A 22,367-nucleotide genomic window follows, 5' to 3' on the forward strand; every position below is an offset into this window, starting at 1 on the left:
CAGAAAGGTGAAAGCATTCACTCACACCAGTGTGACATTCGTGTCAATGAGAACATATGCTACAGATTGGCATGCATGCCCGACAGTGCCTTTAGACTCAGACATCAGAGCAAAAGGAGCAAGCAGCTGCCTGGCTCAGATGGAAACTGAGCAACACACGCTCATATCCCTCTTCTGAGCTTTTGAAATTATGGTCTATGCACTCTCGGAGGTTTAAAGATTCTCGTTGCTTTGGTTAATGGAAGATGATATCAGAAGTCAACAGTAGGGTCTGGGGCTGGGAAGCATACAACTAGAATGAAATTTGGAATAGATATAAGCAGTAAATGCTGAGCAAACCAAAGCCATGTAAAGTCCTCTGGGGAAAGAAAACAGCTTGAGACTGCGGAGCTGACAAAGAGTTAGTGCGAACGATGACAAGATGGAGAGCCAGGTGTTCATTTACATGGTGCCAGAGAATTATGGACATTATTCCTCCACATAGCGTAACTATGCGCACGAGCTCAGGAAAAGGAATACAAGCTTCTATAAAATATCCAGAATGGTGTATTAGTCAGCGCCCTCCACTTCCACTTGTCGCCTGAGTGCTGTGTTCTTAACGGCACCGCGTAGCAAGTAGCTGCCATGTCCTGCTGCCACCAATGATAGAGCCTCCTGCCATGCCTTTTCCAATGCAATGGACTATTGCCCTTGAACCATGAGCCAGAACAAATCCTTCCTCCCTTGGTCCACCTCTATCACGAATTTGGCCTCAGGATGTAAAGGGAGTTGGTCACATGGACCTACCATTCTAAATTTATGTTGAGTTTGGATCTCCTCCTCCCTCTGTCATCACCTTCCTAAATGTCAAACATGCCCGTGTGAATGTTCATTAGCCACTAATTTGTTTGTTCATGTGTCATTCCCAAACTATTTGACAAACACTGCTTTCCTACCACGAGATCAAAATGCCACAGGACACCCATCCTGCAAAAGGTCACAGTCATATTCAACACTATTTCCCTAGAGGCGGCTTTGGTTAATAGCTTCTCCGTCACAGCAAGAATATTCCAGTTTTCCCTCTTACATCAGCACAAATGCTAGTGTAGTGTTTGTTTTCTCATCTCCTCACACTCCCGTTCTTACACTCGCTTAATTGGCCACTAACTTCTGTCTAGTTGAATGGTCAGATACTCATGGCTACCACAGCAGGTGTGTGTCTTCTTATGCCTAGACTGCCGGAGTTTCCCAACCGATGCCCACTGTGAGAAGCTCTTATTCTCTGTCCGCGTTTGTTCGCACTGCTGCTGTCAGATTCCCTTTCCTAAACCATGGGCTTCATTGTGTCATGCTTCTTCTGTTTCATTTCCTGACCTCAAAGGACAAGTGAAATCCTTGAACTTGAGGCCTTTCACAACTTGACCCCAGGGTTCCTTTTCTAAAACAAGTGTTTTTATTTGTGTGTGTGTCACATGAGTGCAGGTACCCAAGGAGGCCAGAAGAGGGAGCCAGATCCCTTGGAGTTGGAGTTCCAGGCAGGTATGAGCCAACTGAATGGGTTCTGGGAGCAGAACTCCAGTCTTTCACAAGAGCAGCCAGAGCTTGCTGAGCCATCTCTTCGGCCCCAGGATTTCTCTCAGTGCCAAGCAATTAACCTCTCAGAAATCCCTTTTCAGCTGAAAACCTGCTTCTTTCTCTTTCTTCCTCATTTTTGTAAATGGTAGTTTTTTGTTTTTGTTTTTTTTTCCCACCCAGGTGCCCTGCCCAAATGCCTTAGGGCCAGCCTTCACGTCTCCCATCTCCATATCAGTCAATTCCGCTGCCTCTGTCTTCAAATGTCCTAGGATCTGTCCACTGTTGCAAAAGCCCCCTCAGGAAGACCATCCAGAGTGATGTCACGTCTTCAGCTCTTGCTCCAGTTGTCCACACCACACCAGACCTAAGTGTAAAAAGCTTAGATCTAAAACTTTGCAGGTGTGTGTGTGTGCTTTTTTTTCTGATCCCACTGCAGTGAGATCCTCACGTCTTAACGCTCTCATTTTTGGTTTATAGCTTTAATTCCACCTTTCACCTTCTCTAGCAACTCAGCTCTTCCTGAGCTCAACTGAGCCTGTTAAACAAATCTCAGGCTCATCTCATTAAAAGTCAAAGGCTAAAAATCTAATCAAAGCATGGATTACAGGTGCACACCTGTAATCCCAGTGCTTGGGAGACAGAGGCAGGAGAGCCAGGAAATGAAGGCCAGCATGGCTACATGAGACCCTACGCAAAACAGAACAATTAAAAACTTGACAATTTTTTAAAAGGAAGAAATTAAGGGTCTGGAGAGATGGCTCAGCGACTGAGCATTTGCTGCTCTTCCACAGGACCAGAGTTCAGTCCTCAACACCCACACTGGGTGACTCATAACTGTGCCAGGGGATCCTATGGGATCCTATGTCCTTTTCTGGTGCACATATGTGTGTGGTGTGTGCACACACAAATAAAAACTCAAACATTAGGAAAAGAAACTGTTTTAACACGGTATAGGAGCACAGTGACAGCGGGATGAACTAAGGAGAGGCTTACAGAGAAGGTTTGAGAGAGCTGAGGTTCCTAACAGAGAACGTAGACACCCAAAAGCGTTCCCTTTGTAATCACTGTTGGGTTGCAGCTCTTTGAAGATGAAGCCCACTTCTCCAGACTCCTTTGGGGCCACAGTCCTGTGAAGGATCTAGCTTTTACAGAGCAGATCCTCTTGGAATCCTTGGAGCAATGTGGAGAGGAGACCATGTTGGCATACATGGTTCTCTTTAGCAGCCACGTGGCTCTTAAGGTATGTTCTGGTCACCTGAGGTAATTGTTGTCTTAGAGGCTCACTGCCTCCCTATGCTAACCTAGGCCTAGCCCTGGAAGCTTCTAGACTCCATTCAATCTAATCTAGGCCTAGAATGTTTTTAGCCTCTGAGATTTACTACTGAATAAGCTCACCCTTTCTAGTTCTTTCTGAACTCTGGCTGGCTGGTTCAACTCAGCTGTTTTGGCTCAAACCTCTCTCCAAGATGACTGGTTCAGTCTGTCTTCTCTCAGTTTCTCACTGAATAGCTTGGTTGCACACTAACTCTAACTAACACTAACTAACTCTAGCACTCTTTTCTAATCTTCTGGCTCCTCATTCTCTGACTCATTCTGTCTTTACCTGTGTCTAGCTTGTCCATTCTTCAACTTCTCTCTGGAAAACTCTCCCAGTGAAAACGACTGCCTCCCTCTTCTCTTTCTTCATGGCCTCTCAACTCATTGACTCAACCTGACTGCCTGAACAGAACTGACTAACACTCAGAGATCTGCATGCCTCTGTCTCCTGAGTGCTGGGATTAAAGGCGTGTACCACCGCACCTGGACCTAAGCTTTTATTTTTTTAAAAATTTTTTTTTTATTAATTACAGTTTATTTACTTTGTATCCCAGCTGTAGCTCTCACCCTCATTTCCTCCCAACCCCACCCTCCCTCCTTCATCTCCTCGAATGCCTCTCTCCAAGTCCACTGATAGGAGGTCCTCCTCCCCTTCCATCTGACCCTAGTCTATCAGGTCTCATCAGGATTGGCTGCCTTGTCTTCCTCTGTGGCCTGGTAAGGCTGCTCCTGCCTTCAGGGGGAGGTGATCAAAGAGCCAACCACTGAGTTTATGTCAGAGACAGTTCCTGTTCCCCTTACTAGGAAACCCTCTTGGGCACTGAGCTGCCATGGGCTACATCTGTGCAGGGGTTCTACATTATCTCCATGCATGGTCCTTAAGTTTTTCTTTACCTGGAACTTGCTCTGTACCAGATTGTCCTTGAACTCAGGTCTGTTTGCCTCTGTCTCCTGGGATTAAAGGTGTGTCTGTATTCCAGCCAGATCATACAGACCTAGAAGGTCTTGGATGTGATCTCAAGCCAGGGCAGCCATGTTCTGAATTAAAATTCCTCTACATGTGGCCCGGGCATCTAATTCTTACAAAGTGAGAGTGTAGCCTACAGTTCCTGCTGGCCTAGACAACAAGCAGTGGTTACTGCAATGGTTTCTGAAATAGTTCATTGTTATAGCTCAGAATTTTCTCCGGATTAGTCTGTCTTTCTGAAACTAAACATTTGGAAACTTTAAAAAAGTTTACTTCTATTATTATTTTTGTTTATGTTGTAGTGTGTGCCCACACACAGATGAACATAATACGCATAACTTAATGTAATAAGTCTTTTTTAAAAGGTGGATTCTAAGCCAGGGACCTGTCTAAATATCAGTACACACCTCAGCCAAAACAATACGATGGCTTCTTTGCTGTGAACTCCTCCTACTCTGGGGTCGGGTTAACCCCAAAGGGTCTGACATAGAGATAATCCACCCAGTGACAAACTGCAATTATTTTAAGGTGCAAGATGAGATGAATTTTACCTGGAATTGCTCTGTATGTATATGTGTGTGCAAGCACAGCAGAAAGATAAGGGTGTTGGTAGCAAACATGGAAGTGGTTTTGTTTTTGTTTTTGCTGCAAATATAATGACTTTCTCTAGGAGGTGTCTATTCTGGAAATTCTTAGATTTCTATACGTAAACCACCACCAGTATGGGAGCAAGTGCATTTAAAAACTATCCCTCTGTTATTGTTCGTTTATTTTAGTGTGTGCACAGGGCCATGGGTGGCACGGCACACATGGAGGTCAGAGGAGAGGACTTAGGAGTGGGTCTTCTCTTGCAATCTTATGGGTGGTTATTTATAGATTTAATCACTTGTCTATGTCAGTGTACAACTGCAGACATTTATTTCTGAGGTTTTAATTCGATATTCTCCTTTATTTTACCATTTTAATGGTTTCGTTTCAATTTTGACCTTTGGGGTTTATTTTTCAACTTTGACCTGTGGAGTCTCTATCAGGCGATTTCTGCGTTATTTTGATATGCTTCTTACTTTTCGTTCTTTGCTTAATAATTTTTTTGAGACAAGTTCTCATGTGGCCCATGCTGGCCTTGAGGATGAGCCGAGGATGACCTTGGGCTCCTGATTTCCCTGCCTCCACCTCCTAAGAGCTAGGATCTACTTTTTCTTGTTTTAGCCTTAGAATCAGTCACATTGGCGGCTCGGTTCTGTTGGCAAATGGTATCTGAAAAACCACAGTCTAGACGAGTGCTCATTGCTGCTGCAGGGCGCGCTCTGCCTCAGAGGTTTCAGCCCCTTCTCTCCTGAGCAGCAGTCTTACCGGTTAAAGTTTCTGTGGTGACCTGGCGAGTCCTACTATGTGCCGCCCAAAATACCAGCTTTCTTTACGCTGTTTTTCGCTCTGTATAATGAAGATTCACCCTTCCCTGTCTGGATGCCATCAGCATCCCGGTGTTGTACAGGGCAGTTGTACCCCGCGCCCATTCATTTACTCTACTCCTCTGTAGGCGAGCCTCCCGGCCACAAAGCTCGGAGAGCTCATTGGCGTGGTTTCCATTGTGGTAATTTTCTCTTTGCCAAAAAATTGAATAAATGAAATCATCCGATATGTAGGGTCCTAGGCATCTCCTTTGAAGGTTTCGTTAAGGTGCCGTCCATGGGCGTGGGTTCATGTTTTAAAATTCTGAGTCGTCTTTAGTTATATGGTAGAGACAGCTGTCTGGGTCCAGCCATCTCAGGGACAACTTCTCCATCTTGCTGGCAGTCAGACCAAGTTCATGTTCCCAGGCCCAGGAATGAGCTCCTATCCTGCTTCTCCAAATGTTTTCTTAATTGTTTGTTAACTGGTAAGGAATGTAGAAATTGCTGTGATCTAAACCCAGGTGCGCAAGTCGTAAAACTATAAAACCGATTAATGTCATATAGCTCACTCCTTTGTTCCCTTATTGCTCTGAGCTCAGCAGGCTGAGTTAAGGTTCTTGAAGCCAGGTGCTTAACCATCAACGCCGAAATTCAATTGGATAACCCGGCAGCTCACCCCAGCCCACCTCGCTTCAGGGTTTCACTATTTAAATATGTGCTACAACTTCCCCTCAGGGAACAGTCAGCTCCCAAGTCTGTGCTGCTGTCCCAGACTCGTCAGTTTTTGCTTGTGGCTGCCTGGGTTGTTTCTCCGACCCCAACGATACGGGTGTACCAGAATTCCTTTATACGTCTGCTGCTGGCTTCTGGGTTCTTATGAGTTAGTCTACGAGAAATATCCAGGCTCGTTTGGGCTTTTAGCGGCACACGGGGCTGGACAAAACTGCAGAAGAAGTCTGTGTTACGTTCAGAGGACCTGTAGGCCTCCAGATGGAGGAGAGAACATGTAAAAAGAGCTAATCCTTCAAACTGGACTCAAGCCCGAGTCCAGCAGTGCGCAGGCGCCAAAGGCCCAACATGCCCAAATGTCAGGAGCCGCTCTGGTCCGGCCTTCAGAATCCGGCTCGATGAAGGATAGTTCCTCTTCTCGTTCATGCTTTCTCTCAGCCCCTGTTAGTGTGATGGCTGTTTTCCCAGTGACTACAGTACGGTGGATTTTGCCTCAATAGCCAAGAATTTCCGCCGTGTCCAAGCTGGCTGAGGGTGCCTTCCTAACCCCTCCTGGCTTTCACCGGTTGGCCGTGGGAGCTGGAAGTGGGCTTGGAAGTTAAATCATTGGTGTAGACGAGCAGGGTGTCAGCCAGGTAGGAAGTTCTTTATGGGCCTACTATAGAGAGAGAAGATAAGCATTAAAAACAGGTTAGCACGCGGCTTCTGAGGGAAGCTTGCTATAGAGCTGCTGTGGTGAGGAACTGGCCAAGGAGAGTCAAGAAGCAACTGGCCGTAAGGGCTCACTGTCACACAGTGATGTGTCCCGCTAAGAACTCCTGTTAGAGAACAATAACCACGCCCGCCGTCTTCTTTGATGTTCTCTGCAGGAGTGTCTCGCGTACGGAGAAAAGGACTTTATTGTTCCTGCCTTAGGAGAGGAGGGTCCTGAGAGGTGGCTCAGCAGGTGAGTGCTTACTGCCTGTCTTGGGGTTTCTGTGGCTGTGAGAAAAAAACCGTGGCCCAAGGCGACATAGGGAGGAAAGGGTTTATTGGAGCTCACAGTTCCCGGGCAGACAGGGCTGGAACTCAAGACAGGAACCGGAAGGCAGGGCCGGATGCAGCCGCCCCAGAAGAGTGCTGCGTACTGACTTGCTTCCCGCGACCCGCTCGGCTGGATTTCTTCCGCTGCCCAGGACCACCAGCCCAGCGGGCCTTACAGCACCACCTGCAACGGATTGAGGCCGTCCCACGTGAATCTCTACCTAAGAAAGTTACTACAGATTTGCCTACAGGCCGGTCTGATGTGGGCGTTTTCTCAGCTGAAGTTCCCTTCACCAAAATAACTCCACCGTGTGTCAAGCTGACGTGAAACCAGACGGCAAGCACACTGCCCCCACAGAGGACTGGGGTTCCCAGCACCCATGGCAGGCAATTTACAACTTCTTGTAAATCCAGCTCAGAGGATATGGCGCCCTCTTCCGGACTCCTTGGAGACCTGCACTGAGAGGAGCACAAATCTACACACAGACACTCATATTCACATATTAAAAAAAAACATTTTAAACACACACACACACACACACACACAGCAGAAAGAAGGCTGAAGGGCTGCAACATATTTTCAAACTGTTGTCCATTGTGGTGGAATGGGCTGGCAAAAACAACATAAGGGCTTACACAGATTTGCAGAAGAGGCAAGACGGCGTTGTTTAGAGCAAAGCAACAGTGCAGGTTACAGAGGGAGACGCTATCCAGATGGACAGCGGGCCGCATGAGTGATAGTTCCCAAGGATCCCAGTTACTGATTGCGGCTCATTTTTATGGAGTTCAGGAGAAGGAGCTGGTTCTGAAGGGGCGAAGTTTGGGTCATAGGTTGGGTCCTATCATATTCATTTTCCTTGCTGCACGTGACCATTCCTGTAACGTACCTGATTTTTATCGTCTGCACGCCAGTTGTGCAATTGAGCAGCGCCATGCACTCATTAGTATTGATAAGTGATATGTGACTACTGAGTACTTCTAATGTGCCATGAAATTTATACTACTTCTATAATTACTACGGAAATGTCCAGTTAATGGCTCCGTGTGAATTTTATACAAGCTGAATGTAAAACTGTATATGGTGAGTGTGGTGGTTTGAACAAGTGTGCCACTAACTGGACATTTCTGTATTTGAACACTTGGACCCCAGTTGGTGGCACTCTTTGGAGATGTTAAGAAACCTTTAGGAAGCTGTATTTGACTAGGGATGGGCTTTGTATAGCCTTCCCCACTTCCAGTTCAGCCTGTCTCCTGAGCTGCTGATAAAGACACATCTCCCAGCCTCCTGTTGCTGTTGCCTGCCTGCTGTCACGCCACCCTGCCCTTGTGGACTCTGCCTCTCTGGAACTATAAGCTGAAGGAAACTCTTCTATTAGCCGCCTTTCTTCTTAGTTATGGTATCTTATAGCAGCAAAAGGCAGCGAATACACAGGACGTGTTTACACATATTAAAACCATAGCATCTGTGTGTTACATGTGATATGTACAGACTATAATATGCACAGGGAGAGCTGTGTGTCTCTCAGGGAAGCAGCCACTCTGCAGGAAACAGCAGGTGCCTGGAGATACTGGCGACTTCCGAGATGGAGCAGAGAAGAGCAGGAATCACACCTCTGCCCAGCCCCCTTCTCAGGTCTCTGCTGGGACACATGTTGCACAGGTTGCTAAGTGGACAGGCCAGGCTAACCCACGGTTAACTTCAACAGTCTCTCTGTGCCCAGAGGGTGCTACCGACCTTCGAGGATCCTGCCCTTGATGTCAGCCTGGCTTTATTTCTCCGAGGACATGTCTTTCAGCAGGCAGGAGGTGATGCCTGGTGGCCCCAGGAAGAAGATCAGGCGGTAGAGAAACACACCAGACTCTAAAAACTTTTATTTTTATTTTTTTTTAACTAATATCTAGCATGGTTTCTGCAAAAATCATGAGTCAAACACAGTTTCATGGAGAAAAGCTACTTCACATACAATTGAGATAATTAAAAAAAATTGTCTTATGTGTACAGATGAGGAGAGCCATCAAACAGAACAAAAGCAGAAATGAAATAAGAATAAAACATTCCTCCCTCCCCCTTTTCCGGACTGACGCTTCATGCAACAACTGTGGGACTCGGCTCCAGGGTTCAGCGTCATCACACTGCCGAGAACACACATGCAGACCTTAGAAGTCCAAAGCCATCCACTGCTACATGATGAGTTTGAGGCCAGTTTGGGATGCAAGAGACGGTCTCAAAAAACAAAACAAAACAAAACCCGAACGCCCACATCACTTGTGGAGGGATTCTTGGTCCCAGGCAGGGCCCTGAGGCTGAGTGCTCCTCTGTGTTGTTGAGGTCTCTGGAGAGTGCAGACTCAGGACGTCAGAGGATGTGGCTGTCGGCGCTTAGGCCTCACCTAGGTCTAGAAGTAGGTGCTCTCGTGGTCGGAGTTGTTGAGCTGCAGGTACTCCAGAGCGCCTTTCTTGTAGCTGGCCACCCGTGTGGGCCTCCGGCTCTTCACGCCTGAGGCCTGTCTTTTCTGTAAGGCACTGACGATCATGTCTGAGAACTCTGCTTGCAGCCGCTGTTGGTTCTCCCTGGAAGGCAGATGGGGACAGAAGAACAGAACTCACAGCAATCTACATGGAACGTTCCTTAGCCCCGCCACTTCAGGTCCACCAGTGGCCAGTAGGTGCCTATTCTAACCTACACACAGGAGATGAAGAGTGAAAGACCACCATGGTGTTCGATGAGTCCGGAGAACTGCCTTCCCTGCCGACTGTCAGCGCACAAGAAGCAGAGTGCATCGCAGACAGGAAGTGGGTCTTTCTCTTTCAAAGTGAAACATGTTGCTAGAGGACCCACTGGGACCCAGGAAAAGACTGGTGGTGGTGGTGGGGGGTCAGGACTCAAGCACACGGCCCTGCAAACACACTGGTTCCCCACACAGCTGTGCAGTGAGTATTGTCTGCAGAGGGTTCAGGATGACAGGAGGTTTCCAAAATTCAGAAAAAAGTTGGGTAGTCCTGCTTTGAAGCCAGGCCTCCCAAATTGACTGAGTAGCTTGGTAGCTTGCCTTCTGTCTTTCTAACCTCTAGTCATTCTGTCTGTCTAGCCTCTGGGCCTGTGAATGATGGGGTCTCTTGGCCAGCAAAAGCCATTGCAATGGCCACAGCACTGAGGCCAAGAGGACTGCTAATGGAACAGGACAACTCAAGTGGTCCTGACTGACACCTTCAGTACTGAAACTTGCTGCGTGGATACGAACCCTTCCTCCTAACACAGAGAGTGCGGTCTCCAAGTTAAGACCTAGAACCACAGTTTTACTGTCCTCTGCTCAGCAGACAGAAAGAAGCAGCAGTGGAAAAGCCAAAAGCATCTGCTTCCAGCCTCTTCTATCCTTTTTGCTGGTGTCTGTTTCTTTATTGCACATGGGTGTTTTGCCTGTATGTGTGTCTTGCACCATATGTGTGCCTAGTGCCCAGGAAGCCAGAAGAGGGCATCAGATCTCCTGGAACTGGAACTATGGGTAGCTGTGAGCTGCCGTGTGGGTGCTGGGGATCAAACCTGGGTCCTCTGGACTCATGTCCTCTGAAAGAGCAGCAAGTACCCCTAACCTCTGAGCCTTCTCTCCAGCTCCATGCTCTGTCCTGCAGCACTAAGCAGGCATGAAGCTAGCTCCAAGCTCCCTTCTGAACAAGCCGGGAACACAAGCCCAGCTCCCCCGTGCCCGGTGAGCAGCATTTAACCAGCCTCCCCGTGAGTGCAGGATAACTGCCGGGGCTTTCTAGGAAGATGGGCTGAGGGGTATTCTCATTATCTTTATTCTCATTATTTATTTATTCTCATATTCTCATTATCTTTATCTATGTGCACTTCTGTGTCTGTAGGAATGTATACGACGTGTGTGCATACAATATAGAAATATAAGAAAATATCAAAATCCCCCAGAGCTGGAGTTGCAAGTAATTGCTGATGTGAATTGTGAATGTGAATGCTGGGAAAGGAACCAGATCCTCTGGAAGAGCAGCAAGTATTCTTAATGGCTAAGCCATCTCTCCATCCCTAAGGTTTGTTTTCTTTTTAATTCTGTGTGGATGCAGGTGTGGGTGTGTGTGCGTGCTTGTGCGGTACATGCAGTACACACAGAGTCCAGAAGAGGGCATCATATCCCTTGGAACTAGAATTACAGAACCAATGTAGTGATGGGAACTGAACTCGGGGCTCATGGAGCCATCGCTCAGTGCCCTCCTCCCTACCTTTGTTTTTGAGACAGTGTCTATGCAGATTAGGTTGGCTTCAGACTCACAGAGATCTGCTTGCCTCTGCTTGCCCGAGAGCTGGGATGGAAAGTATGTGCCACCACACCTGACAAATCAGTTTTGTTTGTTTGTTCAGTCGAGATGAGCTGTATAGACTGTAACTGGGTGAGGCATGGTGGGGTAACCAGGCATTTGGGAGACCGACTGAGAACAGGAGGATTGAGAGTTGTGGGTCAGTCTGCGCTGCACAGTGACACTTGTCTCTGTTTCCTAGTCTGTATCTCTGTGCAGTGTGTGTGTGCTTGCATATTCATGTACTCCATTTAATCTATCACTGGGACAACTTACCTTTAGGAGGGCAGAAGGAAAAGGAGCCCGCAAAACAAAAGAAAGCCCAAATCAACAAAATAAGAACAAAAAATCTCCTCCAGTTCTAGAGTATTCCCCTTCCTCCTTCCCAGGTGGAGCCTCCTGGACAACGGATCAAGAGCACCTCGGTGTGAATTCACTGATGGATGAGCAAACACCGGTGCTCCCAAGCAGGGGAGTCTGCGTGTTTTCTGTGCCACTGCATCTTCGGAAGGTGCAGGCACTCTGGACACGCCAGCTCTGCAGCTGGACGAGGGAACATTCTAGACTTTTTTCTCCTTTAGTTCTCATCCACAAGGTGACTGCCACTTCCCGGGCACTTGTCAAGTTAAACATGTCTCAAGTAGCGTAGGGTGCCAACCCACCCAGGACTCCCAGCTTCTTCCCCTCCCTGCCACCCGCGGGCTTACACGGTCGGCGGGGTTGGCAGGTTGTACTCTTGGTCCTTCATCCCGGTCAGCCAGTACGTGGTCTCTGTCCCTCTTCCCTAGAGACACAGAAGAGGAAGGTCCCATGAAGGCAGTGAGTGCTGTCCTCAAGCGCGTTCCAAGAGGCACAGCACCCCCACACTGCCCATCAGGGTCTGTGTTAAAACACATCACACTTCTCTAAAGTTTAGAAAAATTTTAAGAAGTGTTCCACCAGGCTGGCTTTTTTATACTTTTTCTTCCCCCTCCTTTTATGTTTTTTTTTTCTTAATTTTATTATTAATTAATTACTTTATTTATTTAGAGACAGGGTCCCACACTATGGTGCAAGCAGGTCTGGAGTCACCAAGTTGCCTCAGAGACACAGCAGCAATCCTGGCTCAGACTCCAAATACCAGGATTTGAGGCACAAGCCACCATGCCCACCCACACAGGCTGTTTTCAAAACAGAGCTTTCTTTTGTACGAGAAGATATTTCAGATTACAGTACGGCAGCATTTTATGAACCCTACCTTATAAAGGAAGAGATTCAGTTTTGAGGAGGCGGCTCTTTGGAAAGCGCTGGCTGTGAGACTGTGGGGACCTGAGTTCAGATCACCCGCACCCCAGGACAAAGCTGGGCACAGCAGAATATGTCTGTAACGCCCGAGCTGAGGGAGGGCAGGGACAGGTGGGTCCCCAGAGCTCACTGACCAGCTGGTCTAGCCAAATCAGTGAGTTCCAGGCTTAGTGGGAGACCACACCTCGGACATCAAGACAGCTCACGGAGTAAAGGCACCTGCACGAACGCCTGAGGACTCGAGTTCAATCCCTGATACACTCAGAGGCGGGAAGAGAGACAACGGGCTCCATAAAGACCCGTTCCACACACCCAACAAATAAATACAATTCAAAACTTAAAGTAAATAATGTTTACAGGAACTGAAGACGACAGCCAGGGTTGAAGTCTGGTTTGTATACATCGCACACACACACACACACACACACACACACACACACACACGAACGTATTCAACACACACACAAACGAGTAAGTACATTTTAAAGAAAGGATGAAATCCATCCACAGTTCCATCATGCCAACAAATACAACCAGTTTCTATTGTGCATGTTTTTTGTTTTAATTATTACACTTGTGTGTTTATGTATGTATACATGTGTATGTGTGTGTTTGTATGTATATATGTATGTGTATGTATGTATATATGTGTATGTATGTGTGTGTGAATAAGACAGCACACACGTGCCGGTCAGAGAACAACTATCAGGAGCTGGTTGTCTCCTCCCTTGTAGGATCACACTCAGAGGTCAGACTTGGCAGTAACCACCATTTCTCTCCAGCCCCATGTTTTCTTTTAACATTTTACAACAAAGTTTTGAGACAAAATTGTTGCCACAATTTCATTATCTTGGTGTGTCACAGTAATCCCCCTGAAGTGACATTTGTGTGGGTCACGGTGGGCTGGTGCTTTTGCCAAGGTTTTATCTGAGCAGATCAAATGGGTATAGACTAAATGAGTATCCTTCTTAATTACATTGTGGAAGACTCAGAAACTGTGTTGGTAAACAATGTTTTAAAATGAGGCGTTCTCCAAGTTGCAGTGCCAATGCGCATGCCGCCCACCAAATGTATGGATGCTGGAGATGAAAACAAGTACGGCCCGCCGGTGGCTTCACAGGGCAGCTGCGTTCAATGTGAGAGGCAAGGCGGGGTGACACGGTTCATCGTTAAAGTGCGTGTCACACAGAGAATCAGACTCTAGTCCCCCAAACCCATCTAAACTCAGGTGGGTGTTCCCCTTACCCGCAACTGCAGCCTTGGAAGACAGACACAGGGAAGCCCCAGGCCACGCTGATAACTAGAGTGAGAGCCTTTGCTTCCAAGAATAAGGGAGGGTCCTGATAACAACTTCAGAGGTCTACACAGCAAGTGCACACACGGCAGGTGTGCTCTCACAGATGCACACGCATGGGACACACATACACAGAGAAAAAAGTGAGACAAGGCACGGGAACCCTATAGCCGCGATCCTCAGACTTCTGTGTCACAACATCAGGGGCCTGGTTGTTCCCTCAGGGGGTCTCAGGAAGCCTGGCAGGCTGACCAGACACTGGAAGTTTCACAAGACTTGCCAGTGAGGAGAATGGAGGCCACATCTTGATACCCGCTGGCCCAGAGCTGCAGAGTGACAAAAAAACAACTGCCCAGAAAGCTATGGTCAGAAGTGAGCCAACGGGGGTTTAACTTCAGCAAATCCTGACCAGTTTGAGCTCTTGGGTCGGGAGGAGGAACTGCGGACAGATGGCAACTGTATGTGGAGGAAATGGAAGCAGCGTTTTGTTGTCGTGGATGTTGTTTCATTTTTTAAATTACTTTTGGATTTATTTACTTCATGTGTATGAGTGTTTTTGCCTGTGTGTGTGTGTGTGTGTATGCAAACCCTGTGCATGCAGTGCCCACGGAGACCAGAAGAGGGCATCAGCTCCCTTAGAATGGGTGATACAGAGAGCTGTGACTCCCCCATGTGGGTGCCGGGAGTTGAACCTGGGTCCTCCGCAAGAGCAGCAAGTGCTTTTAACCTGCACTTGCACTTCTGCAGCCTGGTTGCAATGCCTTCTAGCATACTGGCCACAGCAGGGGCTGTTGAAGGGGCTTGTTGGAGCACAGGGCAGTTCTCAGTTGGCATGTCTGGGCAGATGTTCTTTCTCTAGGCGTGGTGGAGGTCACTGCCCGGCAGACAGAAAAGGAGCCTTCAGCTTCATCTTTTCTGACCTTCTTGGTGGAGGGTCACGTGTGGCCCACGTGTGTCTGAGTGCTTGCTCGTGCATGTCTGCAAGGCCTTCTTACCTTTAAGTATGTTTCTCCTCTCACTTCATACAGGAACTGGCAATCCGTCCTCTTCAGGATGGCTATGGTGGAGCTGCTCATATGAATCCTCAAGGCTGGAAACACAAACCAGGGCAATCAAATCTCCCATGTTGAAGTCAAATACGCCTACATTTGTTTCTCTCTGATTGGAGATGTCAACAACCCCCTATGCAGCTATTCTCGGTCACGGAGAAATGTATGTGGTTATTTTAGTGATGGACCTTTAAAAAGCAATGTCAGTGAGACAAAATACTAATCCAAGTAGGAGAAAGGGTCTGGCACTGGTTTTTTGTCTTTTGCTTTTTTAGGGTTCTGGATGTTGACCCTCCTCAAATTTTGTCCACTGGGTCTCATTCTAGCTGGGAGTGGGAGCCTTCGGACCCACTTTGGATGGAGTTCCTCATGCTGAGCCTGGAGTGGGCATTGGCTGAGTGGTCCCCAGAATTAAAATCCAGTAAATAGCTAAGGTGCTGTGGCAAGGGGAGGATCTGGGCTGAGCTCTCCTCCTCTGCAGCACCATAATCCTGGGAAAACAAGTGATGAGGGTTCCCTCCCAAAGGCTCACCACTGGATGCCCAGCAGCCACAGCATAAGCCATGACAGTGATGGCCTCAACAGTGATGGTCTCCGTGGACCAGAAGACCGCCAAGAGCTTAACACTGCATCGTCCCAGTCCCGTCCAGAAACCCTCCCCACAAGGTGGGCGCTTCAGCCTCAGCTTCCCTATTCATCTTGCTGAGGCCCTGAAGGACTGAGTGACACCCCCCCCAACAAATGCCAATGCTGGTTAGCACAGTTTTCATCCTAATCTAAGTCTGTTTGACCACCGCTTTATTCCTTTTGTGGTACCGCCATTTTGTGGTACACAATTCTAAGATCAGATTGTCAGTCTAATTGCCAAAACCTCATCGTGGGTTCCGGTTTTTGTCAGCTTTTAAGCCTTCATCTACCGCTGCTTTTCTTTCCTCTGGCATGCATGCTGGCTGTTGCCACTATCATCATCATCAACCATCTACCGCATGTAGTGCGCAATGCCCCAGTTCTGCCAGGTGCATGCCTTCGTGAAAGGTCGAAGATTGATTCAGTCTGAAGAGGAACATGAAACCATCGTTCATTAACACTTTCTACTAAACTCAGCTTCTCAAAAGCCCAAATAAATAGGAAAGATGAATCGGAGCCACGGTGTCTGGTCCGTATCTTTCCCACTGGATAACACACAGTTTCCATAGATCTATGCGAAAGTTCTTGACTGTTCCAGCTAGAACATGCCTGTATTCATTGCACATGTACCAAAAATGCAGAACCAGCCTAAAACTAAAGGAAAAAAAACCTAAAACAACCAGCAGTGTATACAACAAAATTAAACCAGAAAATCATGCTATCACAGGCTCAAGTCTAGCCCACGTGAGTGGTCCTCTGCCTTTCTGACACTCTGCGTCTCTGCACTGTGTGGTGAGTTCCACAAGTGCATCTGTTGGAAGAAAGAATCTGCGTTCCCTAAGCAACCCCCCTTCTTACGGAGGCCGGTGGATTCCATCCGAGAGGCGGTGTTGACAGTATCTCCAAACAGGCAATAACGGGGCATCTTGATCCCCACAACTCCCGCAGCACAGGGGCCTGAAATGAAGGAAGAGGAGGCGTCATCGCACATTGAAGAATGGACTTGAGTCGGGTGAACCTTTCTCCTGGTCACAGGGCTGAATGCTTCAAGGCTCGGAGACTTGGCTGACGACATGATGTCACTCCTTTAATGAATGAATACAAGCACTTGAGATTTTGTTATAGCAAAGATCATTTACTTATACTTTCATGGAACAAGAAGGCATTCAGAGGTCCAGGTCGCAAAAATGGCAAGATTTAAAAATCAAGGGCGCTCAAGAAAGGCCCAGGTGACCCCACAGCTTGCCTGCTATACCAAAGCACACCACCCTGAATTCTGGGTTGCCAGAGGAACCATACTGCCCACGTTTGCTTTGTGTTTGTTTTACAGTGCTGTTTCTAGGCTCAGTGGCATATAACGGAACACCTGTAAGACATCATGGGTCACACAGATGCTGCTGGTTTAGGTCTGTGGCACAAGGATGTTTTAACAACAAAACTCAAGGCAAGAGCGTGCATTGTAGTGTTGTGGCTGGGTGTTGTGGACTTCTGCTCCTTATGCATAAACAGGTGTCATAACCTCCTCTAAGCTGTGATTCTATGGTCCAGGGAGACACTAAGGTATATATGAGGTGGGAGACCAACCGAACCAGGGACACCATGGTGGGGAGCTGTGCAGCTGTGGGGAGTCAGCATCCTTGGGACCCTTTGAGTCAGGTGGTTATTTGGAGTCATCCAGACTCTTGTAAGTAAACGCAGTAAGCTACTCACCAGCCCACGAAGCTAGGCTTGGGTGAGAGTGCTATTTTGCTCTTTCCTTCATGCCCTATCGTTGGTCACATTTCCCCAGGAAAAGTTAATGCAGCTGCTGGAAAGAAGAGTCATTGTATCAGGGTTTTCAGGGACAGCTGCATGCAGAGAGCCTCATGTCTGTTTTTCTGCCTACAGATGCTGCCTGCCCACACTGCCTGCTGGAGCGCTTGGATGGGAAGGACACTATTTGTGAATGGTTCTTTCTTACTCATTAATTTTTTTCTGGAGTGTTTTCCTTTCAGCAGGGCTGTTAAACTTCCACAGTCTCCCAAGTGACCAACGTGCTTTTCTGTAGCACCGCAGGGGACTGAGTATAAATGTTAGAGGAATTTAGCAAGTTGTTTTCCCTCCGAATCACATATTTTTTAGGCATCTCCTTTTCTTTTTTAAAATACCGTATTTTTTTTTTCAGGTGTATGTGTCCGTCTGGGTGTGGGTAGGTGCATGGGTGCAGAAGCTGGAGATGGCTAGAAGACGGCATCATAGCTCCTGTGGCTGGAGTTACAGGCAGTTATGAGCTGCCCAGCATGGGTGCCAGCCACTGAACTCAGGTCCTCCCCCACTGTCTGAACCATCAAGCCACCTCTCATGCCGCAGGATTGTACTATTTTAATGGGATGTGAACAGGAGTTGGGACTGTGTGTGGGGAGGTGATAAGTGAGACACTGGACATGATGATTTAAACGAGAAGTCCAGAATGTCTTGGTTTCCTGTGTGGTCAGTGTTAACCCATCCTCAAATGACAGTGCTGTTCACGGTATCATTTCAAGTGTTCTCTAGGGACCGAGTCTAAATATGTCAGGATGTATAATGGACTCCACATTTGGCACACAGAATTTAAGACTAAGTCTCTGGACTTCTTGTAGAGAGTGTAAGGATAAAGATGGAACAGAGACTGAGGGAATGGCCAACCAATGACCAGCCCAACTTGGGACCCACCCCATGGGAGAGAGCCATCCTCTGTCACTATTAATGACACTCTGCTATGCTTGCAGACAGGAGCCTAACATAACTGTCTTTTGGGAGTCTTCATCCAGTAGCTGATGGAAACAGATGCAGAGACCCAAAGCTGAACAATAGGCTGAACTTGGGGAGTCTTGTGGAAGAGTGGGAGGAAGGGTAGAGGGAGCTGCAGGGGTCAAGGTCATCAAAAAGCAGCCCAGGCCCATGGGGCCTCATAGACCGAACCACCAATCAAAGAGCATGCATGGGATGGACCTGGACCCTATACATATGTAGCAGATGTGTAGCGAGGTCAACATTTGGGTCCTCTAACTATGGGAGCAGGGGCCGTCTCTGACTCTTCGGCCTGCCTTTGGATCCCATTCCCCTAGCTGGACTGCCTTCTCAGGCCTCAGTGGAAGAGGGTCTGTTTAGTGCTGCTGTGATGTGAGATGCCAGGGTGGGTTGGTACCCATGGGCGCCTCCTCTTCTCTGAGAAGAAGGAGAGAGGATGATGGCAGGAGGGCCATGAAAGCAGGATTGGGAGGAGATGGAGCAGAGGGATCAGGCTATAAAGTGATTAAACAAATAAATTAAAAGCAAAGGGAAGAAGAGTAAGTCACATGAAAAACTGACCACATCACGATGCTCTTGTGCGCTCTGCCTTTCATGACCCCCATCTTGCTAGGAAGCCCGACTCCTTACCAGAGTGAACCCCAATGCGGATCCATACTGGGAGGCCAGGGAGATGCTCGAGCTCAAACGTCCCTATGAAGCTGAGGATGTCCAAGGCCATCTTGGAAATGTCTACCGCGTGTCGGTTGCCGTTTCTCATGGGCAAGCCGCTGGCCACCACGTAGGCATCACCGATGGTTTCTACCTGTGGAAACGCTTTCTCGTCAGTGGCTGTGCCCCGTGAGAGACACCAGCATTGAACAGGACCTCCACGCCGTACACATGCGAGTAGGGGCTGGGAGCGCGGGATGAGCTCAGGACGACAAAAGAGCTTTGGAAGACCTCAGCCACTAAAAAAGTGTCCCGTAATTACATTGTGCAGACCTGGTGTCTACAGATTGTAGACACTTCTGTAGACGTTCAGACAATGTGCTTGTGGGGCGGGGACATGCTTGGTGACTGAGGACACTTTCTGTTCTTGCAGGGGACCAGGAGACACTCCCAGCACCCACAGGGTGGCTTCACACCTGCTTGCAACCGCAGCTGCAGGGGATCTGATGTCCCCGTGGGCACACCCATGTAAGCAGTGCACACAAGGAGGCTTACGCATGCCACACACTTAACAACTGAAATGAAAACCAAGCGATTAAATAATCTGACTGATCCCACATAATTGTAGTAATCTACGAAGTTGCCAGAATAATCTTCAGTGGTTACCGTTTTCCATACAGTACTTCGCCAGCAGCAATTGTAGGTCTCTTCGAGAACAGAGCATGCTTTTAGTCTTACGCTGCGCTCATCCTAACTCCACGGCCTCTGCTTTGTTTACAGCCAGCTTGAACGCTGTGCATTGCTTTGGAGGTGACTGAAACACTGCCATCTCCTCTCTATTTGTCACCTCAAATTCATTTTTGTTATGATTTGTTCCTTCTGTGCTACTTCTTAAGGTAATTTTGACTTTTGCCCTTTAAAAGAATTCTTCCGTATCTCTTCCATTTTCTCTTGGATTCAACCACCCACTTCAGTGAGGGTTAAGGATTTATTTATTCAGTTTTATGTACCTGTTTGTATGTCCTGGGTGTGGGTTTGTGCTTGTAAGTGCAGCTGCCTGGGGAAACCAGAAGGGGGTGACAGATCTCTTGGACTAGAATAAGAGGCAGTTCTGAGTCCCTATTCATCCTGTCTTGACTGCTAGAAATAAACTCAGGAGCTCCAGAAGAACAGGAAGTGTTTTTAACCAGCCTCTTGTTATATGTTGACTATGGCATGACAAGGGTATAACAAGAGCAACGGTACCGGGCTCTGGTGGCTTGCGGGGGAAGCAGTTACCTTGTAGACATCATGGTGATCCACAATCTGGTCAAAGCTCTTGTAGATGTCATTCAGCATGTCCACCACCTCCATGGGGGTGCTGTACTTGCAGATGGTTGTGAAGCCAACGATGTCACTGAAGTAGATGGTGACTTCTTCGTACAGCTCTGGCTCCACCACGCCTTTCTCCTTCAGCGACTTCACCACCAGCCTGGGAGAGGGAGGGGCAGGGGGAAGCCACTTTTAACTTCCCTGGAGTTTTCTTAACTTATAGTCTAGACTGTAGCAACTGTCAAGAAGACTGGATGTTTTGAGATTTCTAATGAATTCTAGTGAGTATCCAAGAAGCAAACCCAACAGATTTCATACATTATGTGTCTGAATATATTGCCCATATATGTGCGTATGTATTCGAATGAGGATGAGCATAGGCATTTTCAACATTAACTTAGATAAGTGGTAATAGTCACAGGCTCACAATCCTAACTCCCATATAACTCTAATGCCTGTACGTGCCCACTCTTTGCCTTTCCATGGATAAAGCATTTCATAAATGCATAGTGCCACATTCAGAAGCCTAGAGGATGAATACGTCACTGTTGTAAGAAATTGACCCTAAGGCCATGAGAGCTGCCTTTCTCACCAAGGCGAACAGTTCTACCCCTCTCGCATACTTCGTGGTATTATCTAATATCATGTCAAAGGAATAATGCATTCAACATTAATTTTAATACACCCAGATCAGAATTTATTGGATATTTTGAGCCAGGTTTAGGTCCTTTGAAAAGCGAAGTCAACCACATCATATATAAGTTGCAACTCTAGCAAAAGATGCCAGAGAGAAGCTGCTTGGAAAAGCCCTGCTGAAGAGATGGCAGGTGCAGCTTCTGGAGCAAGGACTGCCACAGAAACAACGGAACGGACTGGGACTTCCTTTAGGGACCCAGTTGCCTTTCCCATTGTGGTTTGAATGGGTTTGGCCCCCACAGATTCTTGCTTTTGAGTGCTTGGCCATAGGGAGTAGCACCATTAGGAGGTGGAGCCTTGTTAGAGAAAGTGTGTCACTGTGTGGGTGGGCTTTGAGGTCTCCTAGGCTCAGGCTCCGCCCAGTGTGGGAGAGGGCCTCCTCTTGGCTACCTGTGGAAGACAGTCTCCTCCTGGCTACATTTGGATCAAGACATAAAACTCTCAGTAACCTCTCCAGCACCATGCCTGCATGAGGCCACACTTTCCACCATGATGAAAATGGACCAAACCTCTGAAATTTAAGCTACCCTTAAGGAAATGTTTTCGTTATAAGGGTTGCCTTGGACATGGTGTCTCTTCACAGCAATAGAAACCCTAACTTAGACACCCATGGAGGAAGGGCCTGGGGCCTACTGGGGTCGGGCACTCTGCTGATGTCAGGCTCATTCTGAAGGGAGTGAACTCCTTAGACTCAGAACCTGGAAGCTGGGAGGTGCTACAGCAGTCTACAAGAACAAATCCCTCGTTTAACTTTATTTTGTGCAAGTGTTTCCCTGTATGTGTGTTTATGTACTACATGTGTGCCTGGTACTTGCAGAGGCCAGAAGAGGGCACCAGATCCCTTGAGATTGGAGTTACAGATGGTTGTGAGCCACCACGTGGGTGCTGGGAACTTTGCAAGAGCAGCAAATGCTCCTAACTGCTGAGCCACGTCTCCAGTCCCTGAATCCTCCGCTTTTATATAGATAAGAAAACAAAGGGCTGAAAGAGAGGTAGGAACTTCCTGTGATTCCAGAGCCTGCTGTGCACAGAGCTGTTACTAGAACGGAGCAATGCCTGTCCTGTGCACCATGAGCCTTCTGCAACCCAGGCCTTGGGTGTTCAGGGAGACAAAGAAGAGTTGGAGGTGAGAATAACAATTGCAGAATGCCCAGGATTCTAGAAAATCAGTGTCCTGTCAGCCACAGGGGTGTGGAACACGCTGTGACTCTTCAGAACTCGGAGGAAAGTCTTCTCAACTTGGGGACTTTTGCAAAACAACCCTTGATATGGCTAATTAGTTTCTGATGGCGCATTGTGTGAAAGGTGCTGAGTGCTGTGGGGGTTGCAAAGAAATAGTGATTCTGCTGGGATTCTGCCATCCTCTGCTTTTTACATTTACATTGAAGTAGGCA

At 47.7% G+C, this 22,367-nt stretch overlaps 1 protein-coding gene across 1 annotated transcript in view; it reads right to left on the bottom strand.

Moving 5' to 3' along the window:
- Positions 1-8,844: 8,844 nt before the first annotated feature.
- Positions 8,845-22,367, bottom strand: part of Gucy2c (guanylate cyclase 2C) — a 70,702-nt gene continuing 57,179 nt past the window's right edge. The window contains exons 22-27 of the mRNA XM_021644291.2: positions 20,245-20,437; positions 18,946-19,120; positions 16,405-16,503; positions 14,866-14,960; positions 12,000-12,076; positions 8,845-9,555 (exon numbers count right to left, since the gene is read on the bottom strand). Of these exons, the coding sequence (XP_021499966.1) occupies positions 9,381-9,555; positions 12,000-12,076; positions 14,866-14,960; positions 16,405-16,503; positions 18,946-19,120; positions 20,245-20,437 (814 nt within the window). The 3' untranslated portion in view covers positions 8,845-9,380. The remainder of the gene's footprint in view (positions 9,556-11,999; positions 12,077-14,865; positions 14,961-16,404; positions 16,504-18,945; positions 19,121-20,244; positions 20,438-22,367) is intronic.

The sequence above is a fragment of the Meriones unguiculatus genome, chromosome 5 (assembly GCF_030254825.1).
Source record: "Meriones unguiculatus strain TT.TT164.6M chromosome 5, Bangor_MerUng_6.1, whole genome shotgun sequence".
Lineage (NCBI taxonomy): Eukaryota > Metazoa > Chordata > Mammalia > Rodentia > Muridae > Meriones > Meriones unguiculatus.